At 39.7% G+C, this 16381-nt stretch overlaps 3 protein-coding genes across 5 annotated transcripts in view; 2 read left to right on the forward strand and 1 right to left on the reverse strand.

The window, feature by feature from the left end:
- Positions 1-4507, forward strand: part of LOC106571335 (CASP8-associated protein 2) — a 32674-nt gene extending 28167 nt beyond the window's left edge. The window contains exon 10 of one of the 2 annotated variants that reach the window (XM_014144280.2): positions 3464-4507. In XM_014144280.2, the coding sequence (XP_013999755.2) occupies positions 3464-3526 (63 nt within the window). In that variant the 3' untranslated portion in view covers positions 3527-4507. Of the gene's footprint in view, positions 1-3273 lie in introns of both variants that reach the window. The other variant, XM_014144281.2, reaches the window with a different exon arrangement.
- A 264-nt stretch (positions 4508-4771) lies between these two features.
- On the forward strand, positions 4772-8470 carry LOC106571333 (gap junction Cx32.7 protein-like). Its single transcript, XM_014144279.2, has 2 exons — positions 4772-7308; positions 7422-8470. The coding sequence occupies exons 1-2, from the start codon at positions 5944-5946 to the stop codon at positions 7458-7460; spliced, it is 1404 nt and encodes a 467-aa protein (XP_013999754.1). The 5' UTR covers positions 4772-5943; the 3' UTR covers positions 7461-8470.
- A 246-nt stretch (positions 8471-8716) lies between these two features.
- The window catches only part of LOC106571332 (transcription regulator protein BACH2), a 106942-nt gene continuing 99277 nt past the window's right edge, over positions 8717-16381 (reverse strand). For both annotated transcript variants that reach the window (XM_014144275.2, XM_014144277.2), the window contains exon 5: positions 8717-14839. In XM_014144275.2, coding sequence (XP_013999750.2) covers positions 14354-14839 — 486 coding nt within the window. In that variant the 3' untranslated portion in view covers positions 8717-14353. The remainder of the gene's footprint in view (positions 14840-16381) is intronic.

A 16381-nucleotide genomic window follows, 5' to 3' on the forward strand; every position in this document is an offset into this window, starting at 1 on the left:
CCTGTAGACCCTGCCACATTTGTCTCATGTCTGAGCCATTGAATTGCGACTCCACTTTGTCCCTGTACTGGCATTTCACTTGTTTGATTGCCTTGCGGAGGGAATAACTACACTGTTAATATTCAGCCATATTCCCAGACCTCTTTCCATGGTTAAATGAGGTGGTTTGCGCTTTCAGTTTTGCACGAATGCCGCCATCAATCCACGTTTCTGGTTAGGATAGGTTTTAATAGTCAGTGGGTACAACATCTCAAATGCACTTCTTTATAAACTCACTCACTGAGTCAGTGGATAGATCGATGTTGTTATCTGAGGCTGACCGGAACATATCCCAGTCCGCGTGATCAAAACAATCTTGAAGCGTGGATTCCGATTGGTCAGACCAGCGTTGAATGGTTCTCGTCACTGGTACATCCTGTTTGAGTTTCTACCTTATAGGAGTAAGATAGCGTCGTGGTCGGATTTGCCGAAGGGGGGGCGGGGGAGGGCTTTGTATGCATTGCGGATGTTAGAGTAGCAGTGATCGAGTGTATGACACCCGCGCGTAATGCAATCAATATGCTTATAGAATTTAGGTATCCTTGTTCTCAAATTTGCTTTGTTAAAATCCAGAGCTACTATAAATGCAGCCTCAGGATATATGGTTTCCAGTTTACATAGAGTCCAGTGAAGTTCCAGGAAGGGCCGTCTTGGTGTCTATTTGAGGGGGAATGTACACAGCTGTGACGATAACTGATGAGAATTCTCTTTGGGAGGTAATATGGCTGGCATTTGATTGTAAGGAATTCTAGGTCGGGTGAGTAGAAGGACTTGAGTTCCTGTATGTTTTTATGATTACACCATGAGTCATTAATCATGAAGCATACACTCCTGCCCTTCCTCTTCCCAGAGAGGAGTTTATCTCTGTTGGCGCGATGCATGGAGAAGCCCAGTGGCTGAACCGATTCTGACAACATATCCTGAGAGAGCCATGTTTCTGTGAAACAGAGAATGTTACAATCTCTGTCTTTCTGGAAGGCAACCCTTGCTCGAATTTCATCTACCTTGTTGTCAAGAGACTGGAGATTGGCAGGTAGTATACTCAGGAGCGGTGGGCGATGTGCACGTCTACGGAGCCTGACCAGGAGGCTGCCCCTTCTGCGTCGCCGTTGTTTTGGGTCGGCTTCTGGGATTAGATCCATTATCCTGGGTGGTGGTCCAAACACAGGATCCGCTTCGAGAAAGTCGTATTCCTTGTCGTAATGTTGGTAAGTTGACGTCGCTCTTATATCCAATAGTTCTTCCCGGCTGTATGTAATAAGACTTAAGATTTCCAGGAGTAACAATGTAAGAAATAATGCATAACAAAATACAGCATAGTTTCCTGAGGACTCGGAAGCAATCATCTCTGTCGGCGCCATCTTGTTTTTGGTTGCAGGTTCAGGAACCGCTGAAGAATTGCAACTTTTACCTGGAGCTAACTCTGCAAATAGCACTGCTGGGTGTTTTTAAAAAGTCATGGTCAATTAATTTAATAATACTTTTAGCAAAAATGTTTCTTTAATTTACAGTATGTAGAATCTATGAGAATAGAAAGGCTCAACTTTTGTGAAACAGCACAGTTAAAAAAAATATATGGAAACTAGAAATCAAAACTGGATGGTGTTCATAGATCGATGGAAGGGGTTGAGTGGAGCTGAAGGATGGGACTAAAAACAAACAAAAGATAACTATTGTAAAATATACTGTGTCTGTGAAATGTATGTATAAACTGGAAGTAGAAGCCTAAGTGTTGCCCATTTAGTTTACTCCAGTTAAGGGTGGGGTGGTAGCGTTAGGGGAAAATAATAAAAACATCTATTAAACAAATATGTAATAATAATAATGTTTACCAAAAACATATGGGGGATTGGAAATTATGCACACTATTACATTGATGGAAGCCACAATCTATCTGTAATTGTAAAGCTGATCTACCCCCTAATTTGTATATATATTTTTTTATTGTAATAATAGCTAGCTAGTGTTTAACATTACTTGCTAACACTAATATCTAACTACCACAGATTAAAGGGGTTATCAAAAATGTTGCTAATACACTAGCAAATAGTAAATTAGTTTTAATATGCAAGCTAGCTAATTGAACATCTACCTAGCTAGAGACAACTCGCTAACTAGCGTGTTAATCCAAAGACGCTAGCTAAACAAATTCCAGGGAAATTCTGCCATGTTGATGTTAGCTAGCTAGCAGCTACAGTTTGCCTGCTATAGCGAAGCGAACTATCCAGCAAGCGTGACCTACTTAGCTAGCTAACTATATTATGCCAAATATTATCTTGTGCTAAATCGTCTAGCAGAAAGTTTTACCTAATGCTAACTAGCCACCATTTCCTAGCTAGCTAGGACAGACGTGCTAGCAAGATAGCTAGCTACTTTGCTAGCTGAGCAGCTTGCTAAATCATCCAGCAGAACTTCTGTATCCAAAAGTGAAACAAATTACATAGAGAATTTATCCTCTCTCTGTCGTCATTTTTATCTTGTGAACAGTTTTATTTCGCGCAATCTTTTCCGTCTGGCCTTTGCACACGTCTCATATCCACATCTATCCTGATTCTTCACGACGCACTGTAACGTCAGTGTCAACACATTCTGGGCATGTTCCAGGTTGTCTTTATTTCAACTGTGTTTCACAGATGGGCAGAGCTCACAAAATTGGCCAGTTCTCCGAAACCAGCGAACCAATAATATGGCTTGAGATGTTCAGACAAGGCCTTCATTCCTGGAATAAATAAGTGTACCAATGCATCATCATGGTTTCAAATGTGGGGCAAGACACATCATGGGAGTTGACCATTGGTGTGAAAACCAATCATTTCTGTTCCTGGGACAGAGCAACAATGTATCACACCAAAAAGTGAGAAAATAACTATTGTTTAACTGTGCAACCATTTGAAAATAAGGTTGCATGATGATGCATAAGGGTTCAATATTATCTGCGTTTGTAAGTGCATTTATAAATGGTTAATACCTCGAGGTAAATAGTGTCTCACTACTTGGCAAACACTGACAGGCTATGGCACCATTTTGACCAATTTGTTATAACCCATTTATTAATGGGTTATAATGCATTTACAAATATTTAATAACCGTTAATGTAATTACAAAACCTTTTATATGAACCCTTTTGAATTGTAACCCAGTTATGTATATTCATAGAGCATTTTTTGTCTTTACAGTGTTTGAAGTTTATTTTTTAAAGTATATTTTGAAAGTCTCTGCATGTTTATTTGATAGAGATAGAGGAGAGTGCTGAAGTAGCAGTGGGCCGGATTCGAACACATGCTACAGCAGTACATGTGCACCGGAGGCCGTGGCCATTATGCCACTGGAGTTTTTTTGATAATGCCATTTTATGTTTTTGATATAAGATACTAGTAGTTAATGCTGAGCATTGATGTCAGTTCTGTTTATTTTTAATCTTTAGATTGCAAAGCGATTTTCCCAACTGATGAAGCTTTTTAAGAAGAAGGAGAAGATGTCAAACTGACTTCTGAATGTTTTTGTTTTTTTTAATTCGATGAAGATTTCACGTACTAGGCTCCTTATACTCTCAGACGTTTCAAGGTCAAGACTTGAATGTCCCATTTGATGAATGAGTGGAAGCAGATCTGAATGTGATGCCTGTAATTAATGGACTTCGAACATATGAACACAGTCAACTAGAACTCCAACTGAAATGTTTTTGTGCTGTGGTCAGTAAGGATCTGAATATCCATGATGTAAAATCCACACAGGCTTCAATATACAATGTATTATCGCCTCACAGCCAAAATGAATACAACTTGTATAAACTGTTTTGATACGTCTGTTGATTTAGCAGATTTCAATGCACTGGATTTATTTTTCTTCCTTTTTTGTGTTTAATCTAATCTACCATATTGATCCTGGGCAATATCCCATCTCAACTTCACAACTCTTAATATGTCCTAGCAAGGTTATACCATATGAGGAGTTAAACACTTCTGCAATCATACATTTAATCAAGTAATTAACCAATTTTAGCTGTAAATAACAGAATGGTGAATGACCTCTAATGCTTTTATGGAGCATTGCAGCCTGTGCTGCTTGTACAAAATGTGTACTAAAGTTACGTATATGCTTTTCTACTTCAACATAATCTGGGAGGGTTTGGAAATAAAGATTGGAACTACAATTAAAGTGACCTTTACTCTGTCACATGGCAGAAAGTGCATTTTACTGTATTATATATTGCATTGACTTCAAGATGGTCAGTTAAATGAAAAAAGAAGCCACAGATGTTCCATTTTATGTATGATTCAAGGTCTTACGTTTATAGAAATGAAGGATTTTACCAAGTACACATTTCTTGACTGCTTAGATTTTTGGTTGGTTGATTTTGGTTTTGAATGGTTGTGAATAAGTGACAACATGGTTAAGAAATATACGTTGTGTAGCCTATATTGTACATATTTTGGTTTTGAAAATAAAGTTTATTTATTTAACATGGTTTTGATGAATAAAAATGTTCTATTTCACAAATTCAATAACTTCACTTTAACTTACCTCCCAAACGAATACAGCATATTTTAGGCACATTCTCAACTGCTGCTTAGGTTTTATAGAAAAGAGCAGTATATCTTCCGGCTAAAACGAAAAGCTGAATGGTCATAGTTCAACACACCTATTCTCACAGTTCTAGCTGTCATGGGAGAGTTCATTAATAATGAATCCTTCTGGGGGGCAGTGTTTCAAAGTAGTACATGCTCTAATATACATATCCAGAAACTATTATGGGAATTGAAGTCACTGCCTAAGGGTTTACTTGCCTTAGCTCACCACTGCTATAACCTCGAACTTCATTCCACTTTATTTCAGAGTGATTGTAAGGACACATTCTCTTTCATGATAAGTCAGGGTAATGGAATGGGATCATGAGGTTAGAATCCCATTTGGGTGTATTATTAATGGTGGCTATTGCAACCACACAGTACCATGCAAAGTAAAATGAAGTGTTTCATACATTCCCTAAGGATTTATTTTCCTGTGTCTAATAACTGAACATTATTAAATGGTTAACTCATTTTCAGGAATCTAAATGGCCTCCTAAATATCAATGGCAACAATGTGAATTTGTTCAAATTGTGTCATCTGTTAAGGATGGAACTCATGACATTAACAGAACTTTGTCAGCAGGCTTGGCGAGACTAATCCAATACCTGAAATAGTTAACTTGGGAAATGACTCATTGATCATTCTGTCTGGCCCAATTGATTGGTCCCTTTGACTTGGTCAGTTGAACACAATTAGTTGTACTACACATGCAGATTTATATCATATCCAAACATAATCACAACCTATAATACAACTATTTGAAAAGTTTAAATAGCATGCATTTGACATGTATTGATGTCCAGAGCTTCGCCATGAGATGGTTGGCAGTATTGGTAACATGTCCTACTGTGTCTGTGTGGTGTCCTGCTGTCAACAATTGTGTGGTAAAACTAGCCCCAGGCCATTGTCCAGTCGCTTGGTGGATCGATCCTCGGATTTTATGAGTCCTGCTTGCAACAGATTGGAGAGACACTCACTGTAGCTATGCTCAGAGATGGGTTGACTATCTCTTCAATCGGTGGAAACAAAAGTTTAATGCTACCAAATAATCAGTTCTTTCTGAAGCAAGTGGAACTCACAACCTAGTTGAAATGTAAGTTAATTCTAACTATTAAATCCTTTGAGATGTTTTATTTTATTTTGCCTTATTGGATCAATCAATTTAGTAAAAGGCAATTGTTCTGCAATCATGAAAAATATACACAGTAAACCTTTATGAAATAATTGCTTAAACTGTAAGATATTTATGTTATACTATGGCCCAGTGGAAGTTTATGTTAAATCGTTATTTGTATTTTTTATTTTACAGCATAAAGATATGTGAAACAGAAGATGGGGGATTGGAACTTGTTGGGGAGTATCTTAGAAGAGGTACATATTCATTCAACCATTGTGGGAAAAATCTGGCTAACCATCCTTTTTATATTCCGGATGCTCGTACTTGGTGTGGCAGCAGAGGATGTTTGGGACGATGAGCAGAGTGAGTTTGTGTGCAACACGGACCAGCCTGGGTGTAAGAATGTGTGCTACGACGATGCATTCCCCATTTCTCTTATCCGATACTGGGTGTTACAAATCATTTTCGTGTCCTCTCCCTCTCTGGTGTACATGGGACATGCACTGTACCGTTTGAGGGCCCTTGAAAAAGAGAGACACAAAAAAAAAGCTTTCCTGAAAGCAGAGCTAGAGGGCGCTGAGCCCGTTCATGAAGACAGGCAGAGGATGATAGAGAGGGAGCTGAGGAAGCTGGAGGAACAGAAGAGAGTAAGGAAAGCTCCACTCAGGGGCTCCTTGCTTCGCACATATGTTTTCCATATCTTGACGAGGTCGGTGGTGGAGGTTGGCTTCATAATCGGACAATATGTACTCTATGGCATTGGGCTGGATCCTTTGTACAAATGTGAGAGATTGCCTTGCCCAAACAGTGTGGATTGCTTTGTGTCCAGACCAACTGAGAAGAACATTTTCATGATCTTCATGCTCGTCATCGCTGGGGTTTCTTTGTTCTTGAATCTCCTCGAGATATTCCACCTGGGAGTGAAGAAAGTCAAACAAAGTCTGTATGGAAATAAAGGTGCAGATGATGACAGCATAGTATACAGGTCCAAGAAAAACTCCATGGTCCAGCAGGTGTGTGTCCTTACAAACTCATCTCCCCAAAAGATGATGCAGTTCACTCAGAGAGCCTGCACAATGGATGCTGTCCCCTTGTACATGCCTTCAGTAGCTCCTCACAATGATGGTGGTGGCACCAACGGTTCAGAGCAGTACCCTAGACAGCTGGGGGCCGTGGAGCACCACTACACCCTAGACCAGAGGGACCACTCATGCAGCAGTGATGACTCCAACGGGCCTAAAGGCTCAGGCCAAACTAGGTACGACGGAGCACAGCCACCGCCTTCACTCATGGCCAGCCATATGGAGATACCAGCAGCCCTGCAGAACCACCTGCGCAAACAGAGCCGGGTCAGTGCTCTGCAGGACTACAGTGACATAAGTGATTCATCTGACAGTGACCACTATCCCACGGCGAGGAAGGCTAGTTTCATGTCCCGGGGACTCTCTCAGACCAACCTGGCCAGTCCTCCTGATAGCCCGAACTCCGGGAGTGGGGCGGACACAGAGGCCAAGCGTATCGCCCAAGGAGAGAGCCCACCTATGACCCCGCCTCCAGCCAGTGGACGAAGAATGTCAATGGTAACTACAGCCATTAGGCAACATGCTTTTCAAAATTGAGGATGTATTGTATGATTCTCATCATGTATTTCTAAACATTCAGATGAAATAACTGCATGTTTTCACTCTTTCAGAGCATGATTCTGGAACTGACTTCAATCATGAAAAAGTGAGAACTGGCTGAGGGACCAGAAGGATCTGGGTGGGGAACCCGATCGCAAAGCGACACTTCCTTCTAATTGCCTAATTGTATTCATAATAACATATGTATAGAGCTCGCAAGTTTGTAATCCTAAAAACTGGAAAATGTGTTACCACTGTTTCGTTCAGCCATTCCTATGGGGGAAATGAATAGGGAAAGAATGGGGCTTTAGGATGAACACCGAAAATAAGGTCTTCGTAGCTCTTCTACGATTTTGTTCTATGAGATAATATCAGTCAGTTAACATGACCTTTATGAATTATGAACCCTTTATGTGCTTGTTTTGATTACATAAATGCTTCGAAATTCACAAAAAGTGACAGCTGTTGAAGATGATCTCATAGAACAAAACGTTTAAGACCTACTAAGCTTGTGTTTAATACAGACCTTATTTTCGGGCATTTATCCATAATGCCTCAATAAAATACATTTTCCAAAAGGCTTTGGCCAACGAGCCATGTCGGAGTTAGTTCCTACAAGAAGACGCCATTACTATTTCTCTCTATTGTGGACGAGAAGTAAATGCTTTAGTACAATTATGTTGGCATGGGTATGTCTAATTTCTATTTTTTTTATTTGTCACATGCTATCTTTGCGGTATCACATTTAATATAATTTTTGTGGAATTTATGAGTGAAAGCTACTTTTAATTACATTTTGCACATTAAAATGACATTTGGCTTAAAGTGAGCATGTTCATATGGTGAGACATTGGCCTTCTAAGGAAATTCTTACATTTTTAAAAGACTCCTGGCTCGTGATGGCTAATACACTTAAAACACTGTGGGATATGATAACCTACGCTATACAAAATCTTTTATCTCAAAATGTAAGAATTATTTTTGAAAGCACTTTGATATTGTTTACTGTACAGAATGATGATAAAGTTGGAGATAGAAGGGCTCTTCAAATTCAACAAAATGGGAATTTATTGATGAACCATGTTATCGATGTTTTTTCTATTAAATACATTATTTTCAACACTTGTCATCGTTCTTGATATCGTTGCTGAGTTTTTCACGCTCAACAGTTTCCCGTGTGTATCAAGAATGATCCACCACCCCAAGGACATCCAGCCAACTCAATATTAGGAAGGTGTTCTTAATGTTTTGTACACTCAGTGTACGATTGTATAAAATTGTATGACATACTGTTTTACAGTTTTATATGATTAAGGAAACAAAATGTCTTTGCATTTGCAGATATAAAAAAAATGACCAAATAATGTACATGATATGTTTCTTTATTTCATAAACAGAAATGGTGTCTAGACAAAAATGTCATTTATATAACATTAGCAATTGAAATTAATGAAAATGGGGTTTGCACAATACCGTGTTTAAAATGGTTAAGTCATTTTAATTCATTAGGGTCGTGTAGCATTTCAAAATGGAAAAGGTAAGAACTCTTAATAGAGATTAAGCAAATAACAGCTATTTCAAATTGACAATATTAACAAAAAACTGTTCTAGAAAAACGAGAGAAAAATTACTTTGTGACTACAAGCTTAAGAGCTTTTACATTAAAAATGATGAACCAAAATCTACGAATACAATAATCCATATAATCTGTGTAAAAAGCATGTAGAAAAAACACCTGATGAAGTTTGCTGATACAGTCATTGACCAGTAATGAGAGGTATGAAGGATTTCACAGGTAGATAAGTGTGAGAAGGTCTGCACTGGGTGTGACTCAGGGATGGGGGGGGTGTAGGCCCCTGCATACACTCACTTCACTTGAATGTGAACTATGGCCTCTGCAAGTTCTAAGGCAAAAATTGGAGGTGCACTTGTATCCATGTAACTCTGAAACATCCCCAGATGAATGAACAGACAAGTTGAGAAAACACATTGTTTTTTGTTTACAGAAAACTAACCTTCAGTCCAATTTTAACCTAGCAATTTCTATTTACATTGCAAATGTAATAAACACATCATGACATGTGATACCGTTTTGTAAACATATCAAACTTTTCTTTTACTCCTAAAATGATCTCAGCCTGTGTATTCAATCAGGATATCAGTATATTGTATTATAAAGTTGAGCAATTTGTGAAAAAGGCAAGTTTTGTTCATCTTTTCAAAAGAACAACCTTTGGAGTTGGAGAGACAGTGTTTTTTCTTTCAGAGAAGCAGCACACAAAAACAACTAAAACAAACAAAACAGTGAAACAAAACGAGAAATGAATACAGCACAAAAGCCTTTCAAAAAGATAATGCATTCAATGCACCTAGCTTTACAACAAATATCCACCAACTAATTACCATAGCCAGTTAACAAATCAAATAACATGACTGTTTTCAGTTTTGGCTTGTAAAAAACTGCAGAGGTAAGGAACTTGAGAGAAATCCCCAAAAATATTATATTTACTACCAAAACAAAATTCAAATATATATTTATGTTTACTCCAATGTATTGAGTACTCTCTCTGCAGCTCTTAATGAGTTTGATCTTTATTGTGCAAAGCTTATTATTACGCATTTGTAGAAATTAGCTTCAGGAGTATAAGACCAGAGGTTAGAAGTGAGCTAAACTTTCAGACACTCAAACAAAGCCAGAAACCAGCTAAAGTACAAAAGTCTGCTACAGATTCAGAAATGGAGAAATAAAATGCTTGGCACCCTGAGACGATATACAAGACCAATGACTAGTCCTGGTTTAGGTCAACCAGACAAATCTTTGTGTGAATGAGATGATGACACACAACAAGCTTATTTGACCCGTAATGCTTGGGGTAACTGTAAAGATGACCCGACCATGTACTACTTTAAACCATTGGTCACCATAGTAACACCCCATACAGCATAGCAAGCATGGAGTAGCTCTCTCAGGACTAGAGGGCTAAGAGGTCTGGACTGGCAATTGACCGGCGTAAGGAGCTACATTAAAAACCCCTCATTACCTTGTGTCACCTCCCACTGGGCAAAAACTGGTTGCATCAATGTTCTTTCCACGTCATTTCAACAAAACAATTCAATGTGATGACAGTGAATCAACGTGGAAAACTGATTGGATTTGCAAAAAGTCATCAACATAAGAGAAGTTTGTAAACTTTTTTGTTGATTTCACATTGCATTTACATTAGTCGACAACTCAACCAAATGTATATCAAAACTAGACGTTGAAATAATGTCTGTGCCCAGTGGGCTTCTATCTGCATCCACCAACCTTTACTGTATATCAATCTTTGGGCTCTAGGTAGAGAATAAACAATGATGAATTATTGTACGTACAGTACAAACCAGAAATAGGCTATGCACTCATTGCTATCCAAAGAATAACATCGATATTAATCATAATAGCAGTATAAGGCCATCTAAAAACAGATATTGAAAGATATCCGTTGGTATAGCTTTGATGGGCCGAGGACAATAGAAACTTTATGAATTTCAACCCATTTTCCTCCACATTGTCAAAGTGTAGCCTAATGTGAGTGTGCTTTTCTGGTGGACTATTATGCTTTCCACTTTTACGTCAAAAACTAGAAAGAAAAGGTACATTTATTGGGTAGGGTAGGAATTGCATATGATTTGAAGTGGAAGAAGAACCTCACAAACAACAATTACAACTGCTCTACACTCCTTCCTTAAATAAGGAAAGGGGGATACCTAGTCAGTTGTACAACTGAATGCCTTCAACTGAAATGTGTCTTCCGCATTTAACCCAACCCCTCTGAATCAGAGAGGTGCGGGGGGCTGCCTTAATCGACATCCACGTCATCGGTGCCCGGGGAACAGACGTCATTGGACATGCATCGTGTGTGTATTAATATTTGGGTGCATGTTTTAGTTGTCTGTGTATGACTGTATACGAATCTAACTAAAATCTTAGGGAAACTTATCTAAATGGTCAAATAATCAGACTAGCACACTGCGAAACACAGACATACTCTACAAAGCTGCACTCTAATATCACAACAGCTTTCGATATCAGTCAAGACTAGAGTATTACACAGCTGTGTCCAAGAGGGTGCAACAGGGTAACGCCAAGAAGAATTTGCAGACAGTCATCAAAGTGTATATTTAAGCAATAAGGCACGGGGGTGGTATATGGCCGATATAGCATGGCTAAGGGCTGTGCTTACACACGACGCAACGCCGAGTGCCTGGACACAGCTCTTAGCCGTGGTATATTGGCCATATGCCACAAACCTCCAAGCTGCCTTATTGCTATTATAAACTGGTTACCAACGTAATTAGAGCAGTTAAAGTACATGTTTGTCATACCCGTGGTATACGGTCTGATATACCACGGCTGTCAGCCAATCAGCATTCAGGGCTCAAACCACTCAGTTTATAATATCGCTCTTTCCGACACTGTATAGCTTTTCATCCTGAAGGAAGTTAAAGCTATGAGTAAAGCTTTTTATTCCAATTGAATTCACTCACTGTAAAGACAGGTTCTGTCTCTATTTCTCATTTTTTGTATTTTCAAGTGCATCCCTGTTAAACAGATACGAGTATTATTTCTGTATATTTATGTTATAAATGTAATTATATACTGGGTGGTTGAGCCCTAAATGCTGATTGGCTGACAGCCATGGTATATCAGACCGTATACCATGGCTATGACAAAACATTTCATTTTACTGCTCTAATTACGTTGGTAACCAGTTTATAATAGCAATAAGGCACCTCGGGGGTTTGTGGTATATGGCCAATATACCACGGCTAAGGGCTGTATCCAGGCACTCCTCGTTGCCTAAGAACAGCCCTTAGAACAGCCCTTAGCTGTGGAATATTGGCCATATATCACAAAGCCCCGAGGTGCCTTATTGCTTAAATATTGTTTGTTCATCAAAAGATGGACTAAATAATTTAGCTGAGGACTATTGTTAGAAGCAACCATAAGCTAGACAAAATAACTAGGTAAAATATACAGGCAGCATGCATTCACATCACAGAATATTATGTTTTCAACAAATGTACAATCAGGGCAAACATGTTACTATATCATGCTTTCACATGTACTCAAGTCCCAAATAAATGATTAAATTCTTAAAGAAATACAAATATAAGATGTGAACTCTCTACATATTATGTTGGCTTCCTTTTTGATAATAAATCTGATTGCTTTAGGTTTTTGAATGTAATGTCTTCATAGATATATTTATATCAAATAGATGTTTTAATTTAAGTGCCAATTCAAGTGCTTTAGTATCAGTGTTTTCAGGGTTTTGAACCTGACGTAGACCCTCTATGAAGTGCTATAGGATCTAGTTACAATGGAGTGTCTGGTGCTGGAAGGAAAGTGCCTGATCTTGAGCCCAGATTCATTGGAGAAAGTATCCTTAGTCAAATATAAATATTTTGTGTATGTTTTTTTTGTTACAGACAGAATATCTGTCCCTCAGCTTGAAAAGGTGCCTACTGTCAAACTTCTCGACAACATTGAAACATAACACTGAAGATATTCAAAGGGTGTCTGGGAGAGGGTTCACCATCATACATAAAGCATCTTTAAATACTGATAAAAAGAAAGAAAGTTTCCTCAAAAACACAACAAGCCTAAAGTATTTTTCACATTTAAAGAGGTGTCAAAGTTTGAATGGATGTTGCTCAAGCCAAAGATGAATGACATACTTTACACTGTCCTCGCCAGCAACATCCGTGTGTGTGTGTGTGTGTGTGTGTGTGTGTGTGTGTGTGTGTGTGTGTGTGTGTGTGTGTGTGTGTGTGTGTGTGTGTGTGTGTGTGTGTGTGTGTGTGTGTGTGTGTGTGTGTGTGTGTGTGTGTGTGTGTGTGTGTGTCAAGCTGATTTCCTGAGTTTAAGAACACCCACCCTTATGGGGAATTTTCCCTTAATCAGGAAAAAGCTAAGCAAATATTTTCCCTTAGCAAAAAGGTACTTGATATAACCCCAGTGAAAAAGAAATGTCTAAGCCACTACCTGTACAATATTACTGTGACAGTCACCATGCGCCATACATTATACGTTATTACGTTCTGCCCAAGCAAGCACTTGAAAGTTACTATTACAACATCCAAATACAATGATTTTGCTGATGTGTGGGAACATAGCTATTTGGGAACCACCTGCCAAATCATTTGTTTTTCTCTTTCGTTTCAGTGCTGAGGAAGGCAAAGGAGGAATGTTAAGGTACTGTCTGTACACATCGTTTTGTTGTACAGAAGACATTTTTGCATATGAACATTTACAGTCTGCTTCAGAAACCTCTCATGTACAGAAGCTGTATTCTTATTTTCATGAATCATGTTGAACATTCAGAAGATATTTTCCTGAGTTTGAATTGCTGTGACAAGGGCCACAAGAGAGAGTGAGAGAATTAGAAAGCTAGCGAGATAGAGAAATAGAGAGGAAGTGTTAGATGTAGAAATAGTGATAGGAAAATAGACAGAGTAGTTGAGAGTGAGCGAGAGAGAAAGGGAGAGCGAGAGAAATAGAGAGACAAAGAAAGAGAGAGACAGAGAGAAACTGTAGGTAGATCGAGAGACAAAGAGAGCTGCTGTTAGGTCCATTGAGGTTTGTATTGAAGATGTGATCTTTGCCCATCCCTGTGAGTAGACTGTATAGATAGAGAACAGTGTGTCCACTGTAGAGGTTGCTTCCTGACGGGGCATGGTGGAGCACCATTGTGAGTGGAGTTTTGTGTGGGAAGTCCCTACTCTGTCATGGTTACAGAGAGGAGAATACCTGGAGAACAGTATTGCTGTTAAGACAACTGTAGTGTCAACCTATAAAAAGACAACAAAAAGACATAAATAAAAACAAACAAAAAAACATGTTGTTTAAAGAACACTGGTAGAGGCTGAACATCTCACCAACCCAGAGGAAGGGGTTTGTCAGAAGAAAATACAAACTAGAAATTAAATAATAAAAAACATATATTAAAACCACAGTTTACTAAGTACAGTCCCTTCTCGGCTGTTCATCAGTTGTACATTTATCAGTCATTTCCTGGCAGAAGTCTACCGTCACCGTCTGATTGGACTGTTCATTGAACGAGAGCCCCGACTCCATGTATAAACTTGGCTCCTGGCCCTCCGCCTCATTGCTACCTGGCCCCCCATCAGCCCCGTTTCCCATGGCCCAATCAGGCTCGCTCTCTGAGGGCCCGGAGGACTTGAGGAAGCTGGGCTCCGGGGTGGCTGAGCTGGAGTGGGTGATGAGGTCAATGCTGTTGGAGGCAGCGTTGCTGGCAGTGGTGGTGGTGTTGGTGGTGCCGGGCTTCAGGACAGGGCAGTGGTGGTTCAGGGACTGGACCTGCTCCGGACTCAGCTGTCTGTCCCTGCAGACCTCCTGGGACAGACAGGAGAAGTTCTCCCACAGCTCGCCCATACACTCCTTCAGCTGGTTCCTCTCTGTCAGCAGCTTGTCCTTCTCGTTCACCTGATGGACACAAAAGTTAATATTAATGATGAGGACTAATGTCATGAGCTGTGGTCTGACAACGAGCAAAGAGACACATACATACTGCTAAGCCCTTTGAGACTGCAGCTAATGTTCTGTAAATGATCCACACATCCTCTAGCAGCAGTATGAACTATCCAGTAGATACATAACGAATGGTATTCATTTCTTCATAGCAACATAAAAGTATTCACATGGCCTAAATTATTTGCTCCCTAAGCATATATTAAATCATTTGTTTCAATCGTGAGCATACTTTTGATGAAGTTTGGGATGAGCAAGCACTTTCAGGGTGCTGTGTGCACTGAGGTAAAAAGGAACTAGGTGGTGGAAAGAGGTTTGATGATGATGTCCTCATATATAAGATGCTGCTGGGGGATATCAAGGTGAAGGCTGTCAGTCCTCTGTGGAGAATATAGCACCAGTGTGTGTGTGTGTGCGCGCGTGTGTGTGTGTGTGTTAATGTGTGGACGGTTGACACACATACACATCAGAGGCCGCAGCACCACCACCCTCACGGAAAAAGCATGGCGGCTGCCGGTGAGAGACCGCCATGCCATGGAAACGCGGGAGCAAGGAGGTACAGATAGGAGAGATACAGCCAGGACTCTACTGGGGATGCTCGACTCTATAATGAAGTCTCCTGCCGGCCCCTGCACCAGCCTCCACACACCTGACTGTACTTTGACAGCGTGCCAGCTAGAGGGCAGTTAGCTGGCGTGAAAGTGCTGACACAATGGTGTTGATATAATTAATGTCACTCTATCCCAAGGTAATGTTTGTTGCGCTGTCAAAAATGTTATCATTAGTTAAGTCCAGGGAAAGAACTGTTATATATAGACACTACATTGTTCTACTACTCTACAGTCTTTTGCAGGGGTGTCAAACATACCGCCCGCGGGAGTCCAATCCAGCCCGCGGGTGGTTTGAGTAATAAAAAATATAAATATATATACAGTACTAGTCAAAAGTTTGGACACACCTACTTTTCAAAAAAATATATAATAATTAACAGGTGTGCCTTGTTAAAAAATAATTTGTGGAATTTCTATCAGTTGTGATGTGACAAGGTAGGGGTGGTATACAGAATATATCCCTATTTGGTAAAATACCAAGTCCATATTATGGCGAGAATAGCTCAAATAAGCGAAGAGAAACGACAGTCCATCATTACTTTAAGACCTGAAAATGTCAGCCAATACGCAACAATTCAAGAACTTTTCAAGTTTCTTCAAGTGCAGTCGCAAAAACAATCAACCGCTATGATGAAACTGTCTCTCATGAGGACCGCCACAGGAAAGGAAGAGCCAGAGTTACCTCTGCTGCAGAGGATAAGTTCATTAGAGTTAACTGCACCTCAGATTTCAGCCCAAATAAATGCTTCACAGACTTCAAGTAACAGACACATCTCAACATTAACTGTTCGGAGGAGACTGCGTGAATCAGGCCTTCATTGTCGAATTTCTGCAAGGAAACCACTACTAAAGGACACCAATTAGAAGAAGAGACTTGCTTGGGCCA

This window comes from Salmo salar, chromosome ssa15 (assembly GCF_905237065.1).
Source record: "Salmo salar chromosome ssa15, Ssal_v3.1, whole genome shotgun sequence".
Lineage (NCBI taxonomy): Eukaryota > Metazoa > Chordata > Actinopteri > Salmoniformes > Salmonidae > Salmo > Salmo salar.

What these genes read in the sequence shown, in the direction of transcription:
- LOC106571333 (XM_014144279.2), top strand. Translation starts at nt 5,944, where the DNA reads ATGGGGGATTGGAACTTGTTGGGGAGTATCTTAGAAGAGGTACATATT. An exon ending in GTGGACGAAGAATGTCAATG is followed by an intron (nt 7,309 to 7,421) that starts GTAACTACAGCC and finishes TCACTCTTTCAG; the next exon opens with AGCATGATTCTGGAACTGAC.